At 36.7% G+C, this 14,926-nt stretch overlaps 1 protein-coding gene across 15 annotated transcripts in view; it reads right to left on the reverse strand.

Moving 5' to 3' along the window:
- COBL (cordon-bleu WH2 repeat protein) overlaps positions 1-14,926 on the reverse strand; it is a 154,696-nt gene that overhangs the window by 65,470 nt on the left and 74,300 nt on the right. For all 15 annotated transcript variants that reach the window (XM_068671105.1, XM_068671095.1, XM_068671093.1 and 12 more), the window contains one exon: positions 7,505-7,699. In XM_068671105.1, coding sequence (XP_068527206.1) covers positions 7,505-7,699 — 195 coding nt within the window. The remainder of the gene's footprint in view (positions 1-7,504; positions 7,700-14,926) is intronic.

Raw genomic sequence — 14,926 nt, forward strand, 5'->3', positions numbered from 1 at the left:
AGTCTGCCGCTAACACCAGTGAAGATTATGATCTAGTAGTCACGATGTCCTCTGTTAAAAAACAAAGACTAAGGATCTTTAAAAATAACACGTGCCATTCACATTTCAGGCCTTCTTAATACACAAAAAGAAAACTGCACCAGAACATACAAAAAAGGGGTACAAAGCCAGTGACTAAATTATTTTTATTCAACTTTAAAACAAACAAACAAACAAACAAAAAACTAAAAAGTTAAGTGCTTTCCCTCCTCTTTTAGAAGAAATCTTGCTTTCATATCCTCAGGGAGCTTACGGAAAATTGAGAAGTGATCTACAAGATGCAGTATTTTGTAGAACTAAAGGACACATTTTGAAAAACAGCTTTTTCCTGCAGCAGAAACTGATTCATTGCATCCTTCCTCAGAATGTGAGAAAAAGTATCTGTTATTCTCAAGGGAGACTTCTGGATGCTCCACATAAAAAACAAACCAAAACAAAAACACACAAAAATCCACAAAAAATGCAGAAAAAACACACCACAAAAGACCCCCACCCACCACCACCAAAAAAAACCCAACCACATCCACAGAACACTTAAGGGGAAAGGAAATGTGTCATAAGAGAAAGGTTGAGAAGACCTCACCCAGAAGACCTCTGAGTCAAAAGAAACCTCCCTTCCTCTCTGAAAGATGATAAAAAAAACAAGCACTCATATCTTGTTGACTTCTAGCAGACATTTCTGGCTTAGGTGTAACCTATGGAAGGGAGATAACTGATAACTGAGTCCACCCACCCTTTTGTTGAATTATGGGCTCCCTATTAACAAAGAATACAACTGTCAGATGATCTCCACCATGAACTGCTCATTACCTTTCACTTTACGTAGAAATACAAAAAGATTGAATTTAAAAGGGAAGCAAATACCTGTAGCAGAATCCTATTCTGCTGCATTATGAAAAAACAAGCTCTCCTCGTTCCCCAGGTAGGCATGAGTATAATCATTTGTGCAAAAGTAGGACCGACCAGATTAGTAAATCTAAACAGATATGAAATTTTGCCCCTTGGGACACAGAGCTCTGGTTAAGAGTAGGGTCTGCACAGCAGTGAACTGGAGCAGATGCACAAAGGAGGAGGTAGAAAGACTACTCAGGAAGAGTGGTCAGGCATAGGGACAGGTTGCCCAGGGAGGTGGTGGGGTCACTGACCCTGGGGGTGTTCAAGAAGAGGTTGGACGTGGTGCTTGGGAACATGGTTTAGTGGGTGACCAGATGGTCTTGGAGGTCTTTTCCAAACTTAACGATTCCATGATTCTAATACAATAATCTGGTCAGAACAGGGTGCTGACAAAGATGATTGCAGCATCATCTCTAGACACCTGTCCACTATAAACCTCAGTTCTGCAGGTATCCACAGTAACTTTTCTCATTCAGTTGTGATTCCATCCCTCAGTTTCACTACAATTGCAATACCTGCTGGTATCATGACTCTCCTTTAAAATGATGCTTCTGACAGTCCGAGAAAACCTGTCAGAATAAAATGCACAAACAGAAGAAGGCACATCCACACAAGCACAGTCTCTTTGCTAAACACTCAGCTGTTCCTTAGAAGTGAGCAAACTGCAGAAGTATTATTATTATTTTAAATGTCAAACTGATCCAGAGTATCTAGCAACAAAGCAGATTCAAGAAACTTCAACTCATGCAGCAAACAGAGAGCTCTACCGATGGCCTCTTCACTGACACAGCTGCACATACTATGAACCAACTTTACCCTTCACTGCCCTACAGCATTGGTATCCATTGCGTTAGGGTCTAATTTGCAGCCCTATGGAAATACGTCACTTTGAAAACCTGATGTGAACAGCAGTAACAGTGTGATTTCATACCAATCGAGATTATCCCTGCAGTCAGCACACCACAAATCTGTGCCCTTAGATAATGAAGATGTAAGGTGGAAGAGTGGTAATCACTTAGTGGAAATGAGTGTGAAAGATATCTGCTAAAAATCAAAGTATGCTGGGTAGACGTGAACAGCAGAAACACTTCCTTTGCTCAGATTTTTATATGAACAATTTCAATTTAAACTTCTTTTGCAACAGAAGGTGGCATAGTGAAGAATAATATGATAATAAAATCACTGTGTCCAGATACTGAGTTGCTGAGCAACCAGACGTAGCTTCTGACATCTTAAAAGTTCAGCAAACATCAAGCTACAAACTCAGCTTCCTAATTATGGACAGCAAGGCTAACCGTTTCTAAAAATCATGGCCACTGTTTAAAGTATATTTTACTTCTAAGGAAGATCATGAATCATATTTCCAAATGGCTCCCAAGTTCACCCCTGTGGCATACTCACATGTACATGGGACTTTTGAGAAATGCAAATTCAGGGACTGATTCTGGAAATCCAGGTGAGTGTATGGTTTAACAATTCTTTGAACAGATTTCCTCTGTTAATTATGATTTCAACATAATTTTATTCATATATTTCCTTCACTGCCTTCCCTTTATTTTTACTACTTGAACATTATTCCGTGGTTCTCACTGGCAGTATCAACAGCAGGTATGTTTTCACTACCCAGTGCCCATGTGCAGTGTGATTTGGAGTACTCCAGGGTTGCCTGCAAATGGACATAAATCCAATGGCTTTCAACATGGTATTTCATTTCATTAGCATATCTCATCCTTTGGACACAGTCTTAATGTGTTCCATAAACCAGATGGGACGTACCTTTCACTGATATATTCCATTTATATGGGTTTATATATAAGAGGACGAGTGGTACTGTAGCACAACTTCTCCCATGAGAAAGGCGTCATTACCAAAGGCATGACAATGCTACTCAGCGCCCAGGATGCCTAACCCAGGGGCCTGCCATCTCAGTGGCACTTCTCTTGTGGAGTGGTGGTGGAAAGAGAAGTCTTGGAAGCATAAGATGTGCTGGAGCAGAGGAACATGAGCCATGGGAAGCTGCTGTCTCCCAAAAGAGTACAGAAACATTTGAAAAGAATAAAAAAAAAAAGAAAACAACAACAAGAACAAAACACCCTTGTGTGGTTGTCAAGAGAATTTTTTAACTAAGATGGTAAAAAATAACTTTTCCTCTGCATTTGCATATTTTTAGTTTTCTTCATTTAATAAAAGATGTACAGCAAATGCTGAAATATCTTCTCCAAATATACAAGAAATTTAGCAAATTTTTAACGAGTATTTTTTTTCTCCAGGAAAGATAAAAAATCTCACTTATATTTGTTGATGTTAAAACTATCATCGTAAAGCTATCTTCTCATTTAGACATAAAACTGGTCACAAATAAACCGGAGGTAGGGAGAACAAAACCTGCCAGAAATGCTCTGAGTAAGCTTGTGATTCTCTTTGGCTGCAATATTCCTTTTTATTCACATGAGTAAGCCTCTTCAACAAGCTATTCTTGGTGAGAAAATATCACCCTTGATAAAACACTGGGGGCAAGTGGTCTCTTCTAAAGGAATGGCCTTGAGCAAGAATGGTGAGTCAACAACTGTCCTCAGCAATCCAAGCTGAGATCTACATGGAGAAGAAAGGTACGTAAGAAGCAAGGCAAACCCCACAGCATGTCACATAGGTTTGTTTGTTTGCAGCAACATCCAGGAAATCATATAAACATGGGGAAAAAATATATTTTTTGGTGCCTTCTGAAAACGTGAGGCCATTTCTTCACCTACACTAGGAGCAAAGATGCAATTTTTAATTGAACCCACTGTCTTGCCATGTTGGCAACTAAAATTAAAAACTACAAAACAAATGCTAGGATATTTATGTTTGCTATATTGCCCCATTCTTCATTCAGTACAGGAATTTGACTGGCTAATAACAAATCCCAGATGCCTCCCGTTACATCTACATATTATATGAAAGTGCTTCTGTTCTGAAAATCACAGCAGCTGAAACAGCACATGGCTCCTTTATCACAGTCTACAAATTGCATTTCTGGCTTCTGGAGTTGACATTAGAGCTATTAAAAAGATGGAGGCACTGAAGAGCCCTCTTCTAATTCTGATGTTGTCTCCAAAAAGCCTCATGATTTTACTCTGAATAAACCACTCAATTTCATAGAAAAGGCTCTTACAGAAAGCCCCTGAGGCCTAATTTATCATCTCCCCTCACTCTAATTTCTGTACTTTTCCATACACACTGAAAATAAAAAGTGATTATTCCCATAAACTTATTTGCCAGTGCACATTAGTCTTGACCTCCAAAAGACTTAAATACTCAATTCTGCAATTCTTCCAAGAAATGACCCAAACCACACTTTTTCTTTTAAAGAGAGGCCAGTGAATAAGCCCCTGAGATGTGCTTAATTCTGTCAGACTTCATGTGTGGCTTCTCTCCATGTGCTCTATAATGGAATACTCATACAGATTTTCTCTTATGTGTTTTGCCTACATAGCACATGCTTTTTGGGTTGTGAACCCAGTTTTTAATATGCCTACAATAAGGTAGCCCCAAATTTTGCTAGCACATCCTCTAAAATTCTGTAACTGTTTGCAAAAAAGTGTGAAAGAGTTTTTTTTTTTTTTTTTTTCCACCACTCCATGCTCTTTTTACTCTATACATTCGAACACTTAATGGTAAAACAGTGATATCTGAACAGTGTTATGACAAAGTGTTACTACTATACCTTGGTCTTTTAAAAAATATTTTTTCAATGGGCTTCTCATTATTCTAAATTGCATCACTTGGGAGATGTTTACAAAAAGGGGGAAAAAGTCTCCAGGGAAGAAATCCATAAACTCCTTTCTTTGACTGAATTCCTTTGTAAAGTACTTCGTGTATGCACAGCACACTCTGAAACATCGCTCAATTGCACTTCGAACTGAAATAAATACTTGCTAGAAGAGATTTAATACAGTTACAGAGGAAATACTACCTCTCAATAGACATGGAAATGGGAAGACTAGAAACGGACCAGGAAAACTAATGATGCTGCAGTAAAAAGTAATTAAAGTTACTGCAGGGGCCTTACCCTCAAGGAGGTAAATTACTATAAGAAACAAAAGCTGCACAACAGCAAAAATACATTGCCATGATCCACCTATCCAGAAAAAAACAAGCAGAGAAAATATAAATTTAGAAGTATAAACATCCTTTCATACACACAGAAATTTCTTAGTACAATTACTAGGTAGGGCGATTACATGTATACTCCCAAAGCTTTATGTATGCCATAAAGAAAAGAGAATGCCCTAGAGCTTAACAATGGGTTAAAAATAATGGGCTTGTTAGGTTGGAAAGTCAAACTACGTGTATCCGTAACAGCTCCATTATTTGCTTTTCTATGCAGCTTTATGGAAGAAGATAGTTTAAAAAAGAAAAATCCTTCTGAAAGTTCAGAATACCACTGTTTTAATTTTCTATTAATGTGCTAGCTTCACTGGAAATAAACATGTTCCCCTTTTGCAGGATCTTCCTGTTAGTAACAGTTGCACATAAATAAAGTTTTCTAAACAAACATCTTATCTTTTTATGGAAGGAAGTCCATTAATAAGGAATTGACGTCCTTCCCTGAAAAAAAAAAATCAGTGCTAATTCTTTCCCATAAACTAAAGAAATAAACTTACACCCTGAGATTTTTTACTCTATTTTCACAGCAAACTGGATAGTCTGCACGTAGATAAAATAGAACTGTTTGGGTTTTCATGTAAACAATATTCCTGTTGCTACCTTGTCACAGAATACGCAATAACTAATCTCTTCCCTCAGTTTTTGATTGCTTCATTTCAACTGTACTTCACTCATTCCCGTTTGAACTACAGCGCAGCCTGTGAGCCACTTTCAATCTGGGAGCTTCAGAAGCACATAATAACTGTTTAATATTTTGATGTGGGCAACTGTTTTCAGAAAGATGTCCATTACCCACCAAATGCAGGCAAACTAACTCTAGCAAATGTGCCCATAATATACCATACTCTTCAATAGCTTTGTCAGCTCCACACAACAGTTCAATTGACTAAAATTAATTTTGCTATGGAATATCCTCTGATGCAACCTTCATCTCTTTCCTTTTGTCAAAGTAGCTTTTCCTTTAGACTATGAGACTTTGAAGTTGCCACTGTACTGTATGCTACTTTTGACAAATTAACACTTTTTTTCCCCAATGGATTCAAAAAGCCAGCATTTCCATCTATTTGCAACAATGTTGATGCTAAAATGTTTAATAAGAGTTTAGCTTCTCACTGTTTTTGTCTAAAACAATTTAAAATGTCAATGCCACAATGCACGGAGATAAGCCTAAGAGAATGGCAGAGTAACACATTATGTGATGACTATACTTGTATAAACTTAATATTTTTATTGAACACATTGAACGTTTAACTTCAGGGGACACAAAAACCCATCACAGTATCTACAGTGAGAATTTCAAAAGGACTTTTTTTTTTAAATGGTGCACCAAATGTTGAAAAGTAATATAATTATTTCTCTAGAGCTATATCTGTAGATGAGTGTTCTACCAATGGCACCTAACCGTATTTTGAAAGATGAAGCACCATCATGTCCCACCAATCATGCTTTTGCCTATCCTAAGAATGGGAAAGTGAAATCTGATAATCCGTTACAAAGTCCATGCATCAACTTTGCTTACACAATGCCTCATTGGAAAAGGCACTGAAGGTATGCCTAATGCAGGTAAATAGAAGAGTGACAGGGAGTAAGACTGAGCACTAGACTCCTCCTCATCAGCTACAATGACCTCAAACATTCCTCCTTGACTCCATTTTGGACTAATAGAGTTCACTTTCCAAAAATAAATCTGCTACAGATATGACAAGCCCTAACCAAATAGAACCAGTCCACATTACATGACCTTGAAGGTCAACTGGTTCCTTGCATTTTATTTGGCATCCATATCTAGTTTTATGCAGTGACTATTAAAGTTTACATTTAGAATAGAATGGTTTTGTTGATGGTGGAACCAGTAGTCTTTATGTGATTGTGCATGTTTAGTAACACTTTTCCACTTAACTCCATTCTTTTCAGATGGTTAGGTCCTGAAAAAGGTTTTTCTTCTCAATTTGTGTTTAATTCAGCTGACTGTGTCATGGAACATTGAACCTTTTTAAAGGGAAAACAGAACACCACTTTAACATATCTCATGGCACAACTGGGAAACAGGGCAGATCTTCTAGTATCCAGCACAGGAAACAATCCAATAAAGCTATCTAGTCCCCCTGTATAACTACCAACTTCTCTATCCTTACTTCTTCATCCTCCTCCTTTTTTATAATAATGCTTCACATAACTTTTCTCATTCAGAAGAACTCTTGATAGTGGGAAAAGCTTGGGGAGGTCTCAAGAGAGCTAAAGTATGTACAAACCCAACGCTTTTTCTAATTTTATTTGGTAAGATTAATTTTGGTAAGTGCTGTGAAGACCTGCTGCAGTTACTTGCTAACCAACAGATGTGTGAATGACTGCAACTCTGACAAATGAACTGAGGGTAGCCAGCACATTCAGCAAAGAAGCTGATTTCTGTGGTTTCAGTTACCTGTACTGCCATCTTTTCCTGTTCGCTCATCTCCATGTTCTGCAACGGAGGTGTCACAACTGGAGGAGGAGGAGCTCTGCGCTTTTTCACTTCTGGGTTTGCTGTCATTCCTGAGATGTTACCGAGGGACAGCGATGAACCCAGGCTACTGGAACGAGAATTCACCGAAGGAGAGTTTGGTGCCGTGGAAAAACCCTGTAAATGGATTAACATCTTGGATTAACATCACTTTTTAAAAACAATGGGAAAGAAAGAAGAAAAACAAGACACATCTGGTTACCGTTTAAACAATGATATGAATAGTCATATACGTTTCTTTGCCAAACTTGCTGAATTGCAAACTGTAACTTTTGGACACTTCTAAAGGTCAACTGGAACAAAGCTTACAGGCAGAATTAATAAATCAGAAGGCACTATGAGCACCTACTGCAGCTTAACAATACTGATGACAGGAACACTACTGCTGTTTGCTATTTAAAATATAAGCTTAAATTACATGTAGCACACATTTCTGAAAGCCAGATTTACTCTCAAGTGAGAACACAATATTAATCAGATGCTGCCTGTATACCAGGCTTGTCTATTTTGTTATTGATATGCTTGATTTACCTAAGACTTCTCTGCAGCTTTACAGAAGAAAAACACTTCTACCGATAAATTATTTCAAATTTACATGAAAAATCAAGCATAAGTATTTACAATCTGCTAAAGCCAACCAATGAAGCTGGTCAAAAGACATCCCACTGACAGGTACCACTCTGGATTTAAACAGGCCCAGATGAAAGGAGAAGCAGAAACTATCTCAGCAATTCCTTAATGTTAAAATTTACTTAGGCTCAAAACTTAATGAAATCAATGGAAAAATATCACTGATTTCTGAACAAGACCTTCCTACATTTTTATATTAATATGCAATCAGAAATACATACAGTCATAGAGTAGTAAATCCATCAATAGGAATGGACTAGGAAACATGATTACTTGAAAATGTGCATTTTTATTTTAGTTTGGACAATTGAAATTCAACTTATTTGCATTTTTAAATTTGCAAATGATGATCTTGCAAATACATTTCCCTCAAAACCTGTTAGTTCCCTTTCGCTATTTATATTAAGAGAAGCCTCCATTACTATTTAATTAAGCTATGAGACAGTTGTTTCTTCTCAGAAATGGCTTCTGTGAAATCATTACTGATACCAATCCACTATGAGCTGGAGCAAGATACCTACTCTCGAAGTGAAGGTTGATGACCATGATTGATAATGCTGTTCTTATCACAACAGAACATGCTACTGCATGTGCAAAACTCACCCATCCAGGATGTAAAGCTCTCAGGTGAAATTTTGTCCAAGACCACAGAATACATACTATCAGGAAACTAAAGACCACCACAAATCTCATAACTTTCCAAATAAAAGAGGCTGTTCTTTCAACCTAAGTTCTCTAGTCTGGGAAGTGGAGGAAATGCTCTCCCTCATTTGTATGACTGCTTCATTACTGTGGTGGATATGCATGAGATAGTAGGATAATTCTTTTCTACAAGTGTAAAATCTTAGGTAAAAATTTAAAACATGGGGCATTGAGCTCAAAAAGACAATTAATTTAATTTGAGCACTGTAGAGGAAGCACTCATGAAACATAAAGAGCTAGAATATATAGCATCACAAAATATACACACATAATACAAGTTCCTGACTGCCTAGCAAGGTTCAGTATTTTGTAGATTCCTATGAAAGCAACTGAAAATGGTAATCCAGATAACAAATTGTTTTGTGTCCTGACCTCCATGTGATAATTACCACTGACTTAAAACTATTTGCTGGACTTTTTGGTTACCTTTTACTTTGCACACTGCACAGACTTCACAATATTTAGCACAAACAATGCATAGTACCAGCCTCCTCTGATCACCTGTAGTTTTACTAAACGATTAGAGCAGTATTTGCCAGATATTTTTCATGACTAATTTATCTGAACTGACTAGCATCAATAGTTTTTTCACCTTTCTAGCAAATGAACAAAAAAGCTCTAATTGGAAGGTGGGGTTTAAGAGACTTGGTCTAATCTTATAAATTAATAAGCTTTTTCCTTGCTCCTACATCTCAGGCAGTGGGAAAAATAATGATCTACTCTAAAACCTATTAAGTTTCTAGTTGATCACAGTCCATATTATACCTGGTTCTATAAAATAAACTTTGTTCACTCCCGAAGAAATGATTGGGTTCACATGGTGAAATACACAGTAGTCTCCTTTTCCCACACACTTACAAAAGGACTGAACAAAATCATTTTAAGTTTATTCTACAGGCTATGCTTTTGTGACTGTTTTAATTCTTTGATTTTCCTTACTGCATTAAAAGGTTGAGAAAATTTGTTCACAGATTTACAGATAAATAAAAACAATAAATAATCCAAAATCTTCCCTCCCAGCATTACAAATACAATGTACTGATAAGAACATAGGATGTACCTAGATTTAAATTAATATCCCATTCAATTCTAACTCAGTGTCTTGTGGTTCCCTTTTCAGGCACTTTCAGATCACTGTGAAGGAATGCAGTCATGAATAACTAAACATTTTAACCTATTTTTCTAAAGCTTACATTTCCTAAGAGAAGATACAAGGAAAAAAAAAGTAATACTAATATGAAACTGTAAATAGTCTATAATAAAAAGGCTTTATCAAGAGAAAAAAATGAAAAACTTGGAAATTCCTCTACATTTTCATCACACAGTCCAACCTTGATATCAAGCCCTTTATTTACTGATTGAGCGTTTCAAGAATATTCATGTTGAGACTTTTCCCCTACAATAAAAACATACTACATCTTCCAAGGGAATGGATTGAGAAAAACATCAAAGTAGTTTTGAAAGCCCCATCATTCAGCAGTGAGAGCTCTGTCTAACTGGAGGCATATCTTCTAGGTCTCCCACAAGTGGAGCTCTTTTCATTATCTTTAAGAAAAAAAAAAAATACACCTTTGGACACGAACCATTGATACAAGTGTTTTTGGCATTCATTTGGATTTATTTGTTGTTGTAAATCTGACCCAGAGAGACAACACCTTACCCAGCTCTAAAATATTTTAGGTTAGGTTAGATGTATTGCAGCTTCTTTTCAAATCACTGGATTTTGGAGACAGCTTTCAGACAGGTTAGTAAAACAACAAGTAAAAGCATACAACATTAACTAAGCAAACTTGCAGGGACCTGATATGCACAAGTCATTTGCCCAAATTCCCTCTCATTTGTTCTTGTTTTAATTTGTTATCAGTGGACCTATTTCAGTGGGACTACTCAAATTATAGCAGCATAGGTGAGAGGAAAACCAAACTCAAGCACTACAGCCAATATAGTTTTCTGAAGAAGACAGCCCTTATCTCCTGTTTCATTTGATAACAACAGGCTACGGTTAATGTTTTGTTCAGAATCAAATTTGGCTCCTACAATCTGTGTGTTTTGTAACTATGCTGCAGAAAAAAAAAAAAAAATCAAAAAAAATCAGGGCAATGAATTATATAAAGAGCTTTTCAAAATGTCTCCCGACTCGTAAAATCATAGTCTTTGCTAGACCACTGGTATTACAGCACTTTTCCTGCCATTCTAACAATTAAGTAATGCAAACTAGCAAGAAAAAAAGTTTCCTCTTCTTTTTTCAAATTAAGCTGAAGCAAACAAACACAGATGGACCAGCACAGGTCACCAGTAAACCTGGCCTCTAATTGAGCAGGTGTCTTGAACAGGTCCTAAACTACAACCCCAGACCAAAGTCCATTTCAGTTCCATGAAGCAGATGTTGGAAGGAAGCAAGGAACAGCTACATCTGTTCTGATGTATACATTGTTTAGTGTTACACTTGCCTTGGAGTTTTTTCCTGCTCTTTAAACTTCTGAAATACAAGGGACCTTTCTTTATTGTTAATGCATATGACTCTTTAGGGATAAGCAGTTTAATTTCTGTGTTTTCCTCCCAGTTCTTATAGTGGAAAATTAGCTTTCGAAGACCTTTTGGATGGCCAGTACTGCTTAAAACACAGAAGCATAAAGGCTCAGAGTAACCCAGTGACTTAGGCATACCAATACCATGTTCAAAAGAATTTGACTTTCCATAAGACTACCAAAGGCCATAGCCCACTGAACTCAAGACAGGTTATGAGTCTAAAGCAGAGGCTAATCTGTGTTCCTAGACCATCACCCTGCAATGCAATTACAAAATGCCTTTTGCAAACTATTCGCTTTTTAAGGATGAACAGGAGCTCTCACATCTTACAGGTACTTCTGAAAAAAAATACATAAAGATCGTATTAATAAACAAATTTAACTTTAATCTATTAAAAATACATTAATATGTAACAGTACTGTTGTGAGAATTCTGTTTTACAAAAACAGGTACCTATAAAAAGGGAAGTCAGCTTATGTTTGTTTCCAAAAGATATCCCTGATATAAAACTCGCTTACCCAAAGCCCTGTTATTAGCATTTCCTTGATTTTCTGATGACACTAAGTGGCATTTAAAGGTCAGCAAGGAAGAGACTGCAGCTTGCCTGTGAGAGCGATCTGACTTCCCGTTCCCTGTCCACACCGGTCAATAAAAATTTTTCAAAATGTCAAGTTCTTTTCTTGTGAGGTTGCTATAGCCAGGGCTTTCTTCCGCAGCTCTCTGCCAAAACTCACATGCTTGAGCTCTCAGTCTTGTTATGCAACTTCCTTCTGAGAAGTTTTTAAATCAAAGGTAATCAGTTGGGTTGTTTTTTAGCACGTGATGTATGGGACACATCAGCAAATTTCTTTTTTTTCCACAAGAACAGAGAAAAAAATAAGAATACAATATCATAACAAATTATTTTTTTTATAATTATACCATGGGCAAATATGAAAAATAAGATCTAGGGCAGGGAGACAAATCCATCTACACAGTGACAAGAATATTTATGCCTGTTGCATGTTTAAACTCCATTAATGTAAACTCTTATTGATTTGCTGAATGATACCCCAACTGGTTACAATTGGCCATTTAAAATGCCAGACATGTTATGTCAGATGTACTGCACAAATTAAAAGTTAGTCTGCTTTCTCTGAGATGATATTGAAATTCCTTATACTAGCATTAAATTTGACAACACCAAAATTGAATCCAAGCTCCTTTGCTTCAAAACTGAAGCAAAATACTGTCATTGATGAGATTGCTTAGAAACTTAAAAAAAAAAAAAAAAAGAAAAAAAGTAAAAAAGAAAAAAGAAAAAGAAACTGCGACCACACAAATTTTCCCTTTTAACTGGCCACATTGAATATGGTTTGTTTTTTGTATTCCCTGAATCATCATATCACGATGGTACTTGCATACAGCCTGCAGCCAGAAAGCAAAAAAATCTTTTATTGCTCTGATTTTTTTTAATGAATTTTTATGCAATTTACTTTATGGTGGTTTATCATCTCATTCTCTGTTCATATTGGTAGGAAATAACCTCGTCATCTCTCTCAGTATTAAAAGAGAAGGACAACTATTTAATTTTTACAGCAGTAAATAATATGGGCATTATCATCTTGATTTTAGGTATCTGATGAGGCTTTCGAGGTCTTACTGTAAAAGTTTTGAGTTATGTTTTGAAGTCTGTACAACTCCAACCCCACCTTACACTTGTGTAAGTCTATTTTAGAATCTAGCCAGCAATTCCAGATCCTTAAGGCTACGTGGTGAACATCAGAATACTTAGACAGCCAGAATCAGAAATGCCTAAAAATTTTCTCTCTCCTGTGCCCTTTCAGTTCTCCCTTACCATGGCCAACCACATTTCTTCCATTTTAGTACCAAGTTTGTTAATCAGAAATCCTAGCAATGCCAGGTGCAAGGAGATCACCTACTTTACCAGGTCGTCTACTGTATTTCCCAGCACTGAAGTAGCACAACCCAGCTGTCCCTGCAAAGGTTACTAAAACCTTCCTATGACACAGGTCCACACTATCCACAATTACTGTGTTTTACTGCTTAACTGTCCTTAACATAACAAAATCTTTTTCCTTGTACTTTAAGTACAATTTCCCTTCTGAGAAGTTTATCTGATTCCTTCTTGTCCTCACCTTAGTAAGGTCATTCAATGCAAAATATCCCGATGTCTCTAGAGCTACGAGTGCAACTTTGGTTTATGTTTACTTTGCACCTCCTGTGGTGTCCAGCCTCTTTGAAAGGGTAGAGAAAAACCTAGGTGATTGTTCTTTCAGCCTTTATAGTATGAAAGTTCCCACCTGGGAACTACAAAAGAGGAAGCCTCCAGGAGAAAAGTTTTCAGAAACAGTCAGAGGAAACTTAAGAGTGGGCTGCTTGTGAACTTCTAATATTAAATAAGTGTGGATATTATTTCAAGCCCCGTGCACTACACTGAGAACAAAGAGGGTGCCCAAGCAGAGAGCTTCCAAAAACCTTTTTTCAGTTTTTGTTAAGCTTTTTGTGTGTGAAGTAATCTTCAGAACTCCTTTGTCGCTTGGAAATCTGACAAGTATTGAATGAATATAGCAAAATTCTCAAAAAAGTTTATTATTTTTTTAAGAACAGTGAAATATTTGAGTTTGATGCTTAGGAATACTATTTTTTAAATCAGATCATTAGTGGATTAGAAAACATGGACTGGGAATACATGCATTCCAGCTAAACATAAACTTGCCTGAATTCTTGGAAATGCAAAAATTGGATGCAGTATAATCACACCTAACTGCTAATATCAGCATCACCTACTACTGCTAACTTCCTCAGTATTCAATCAGTCTCAGATCACAAATTTAATCTCAGTTCTCCAAAGCTGAATGAACTATTGTGGCACATATAAAGCAGTGGAATACACATCTATGAATTCAACAATGTGTATATAATATTCAAGTACTTTGTTGAGATTGTCAATTTATATTTTTTCAAGAGTTAATAATGGATGTGATTCCTCAGTATTTTGAGAATAGAAGCTTTCCCTGAAGTATGGCTCAATATAGGAATTTGCAATAAAACCTGCTGACTCTTCCATTTTAGCACTGTACTTCAAAACCTCTGGTGATTTAAAGTTCAGTATATTTACTCCAAATAATCTCTCCTTTTCCATTTTTTGCTATTCCAATTTTCCCAAGCCACACGACTCTTCATGCTTAATGTAATTTTTGTCTACTCAAAACCACTCCTGTGTCAAAAGTAGCAAGAATTCATCTGAGAAAGTATCCCTGCTGGAAAGAAAAAAACAGTCATGTATCAAGGGAAATGGATGCAATGATTTCCTTCCATCACAGCCATACATGCAGATGAGGGAAGACAAGCTAACCTCATTTATGCTTGTGTGCTTGTATTACCTCTTCTGTTTAAGTGACAGTGTGCTGCAAATACATTACAAAAAAAAAGTATATCCCAGCAGAATAAACAAAAATAAACTTTTTCGACAGGGGAGGG

The sequence above is a fragment of the Anas acuta genome, chromosome 2, assembly GCF_963932015.1.
Source record: "Anas acuta chromosome 2, bAnaAcu1.1, whole genome shotgun sequence".
Taxonomy (NCBI): Eukaryota; Metazoa; Chordata; class Aves; order Anseriformes; family Anatidae; genus Anas; species Anas acuta.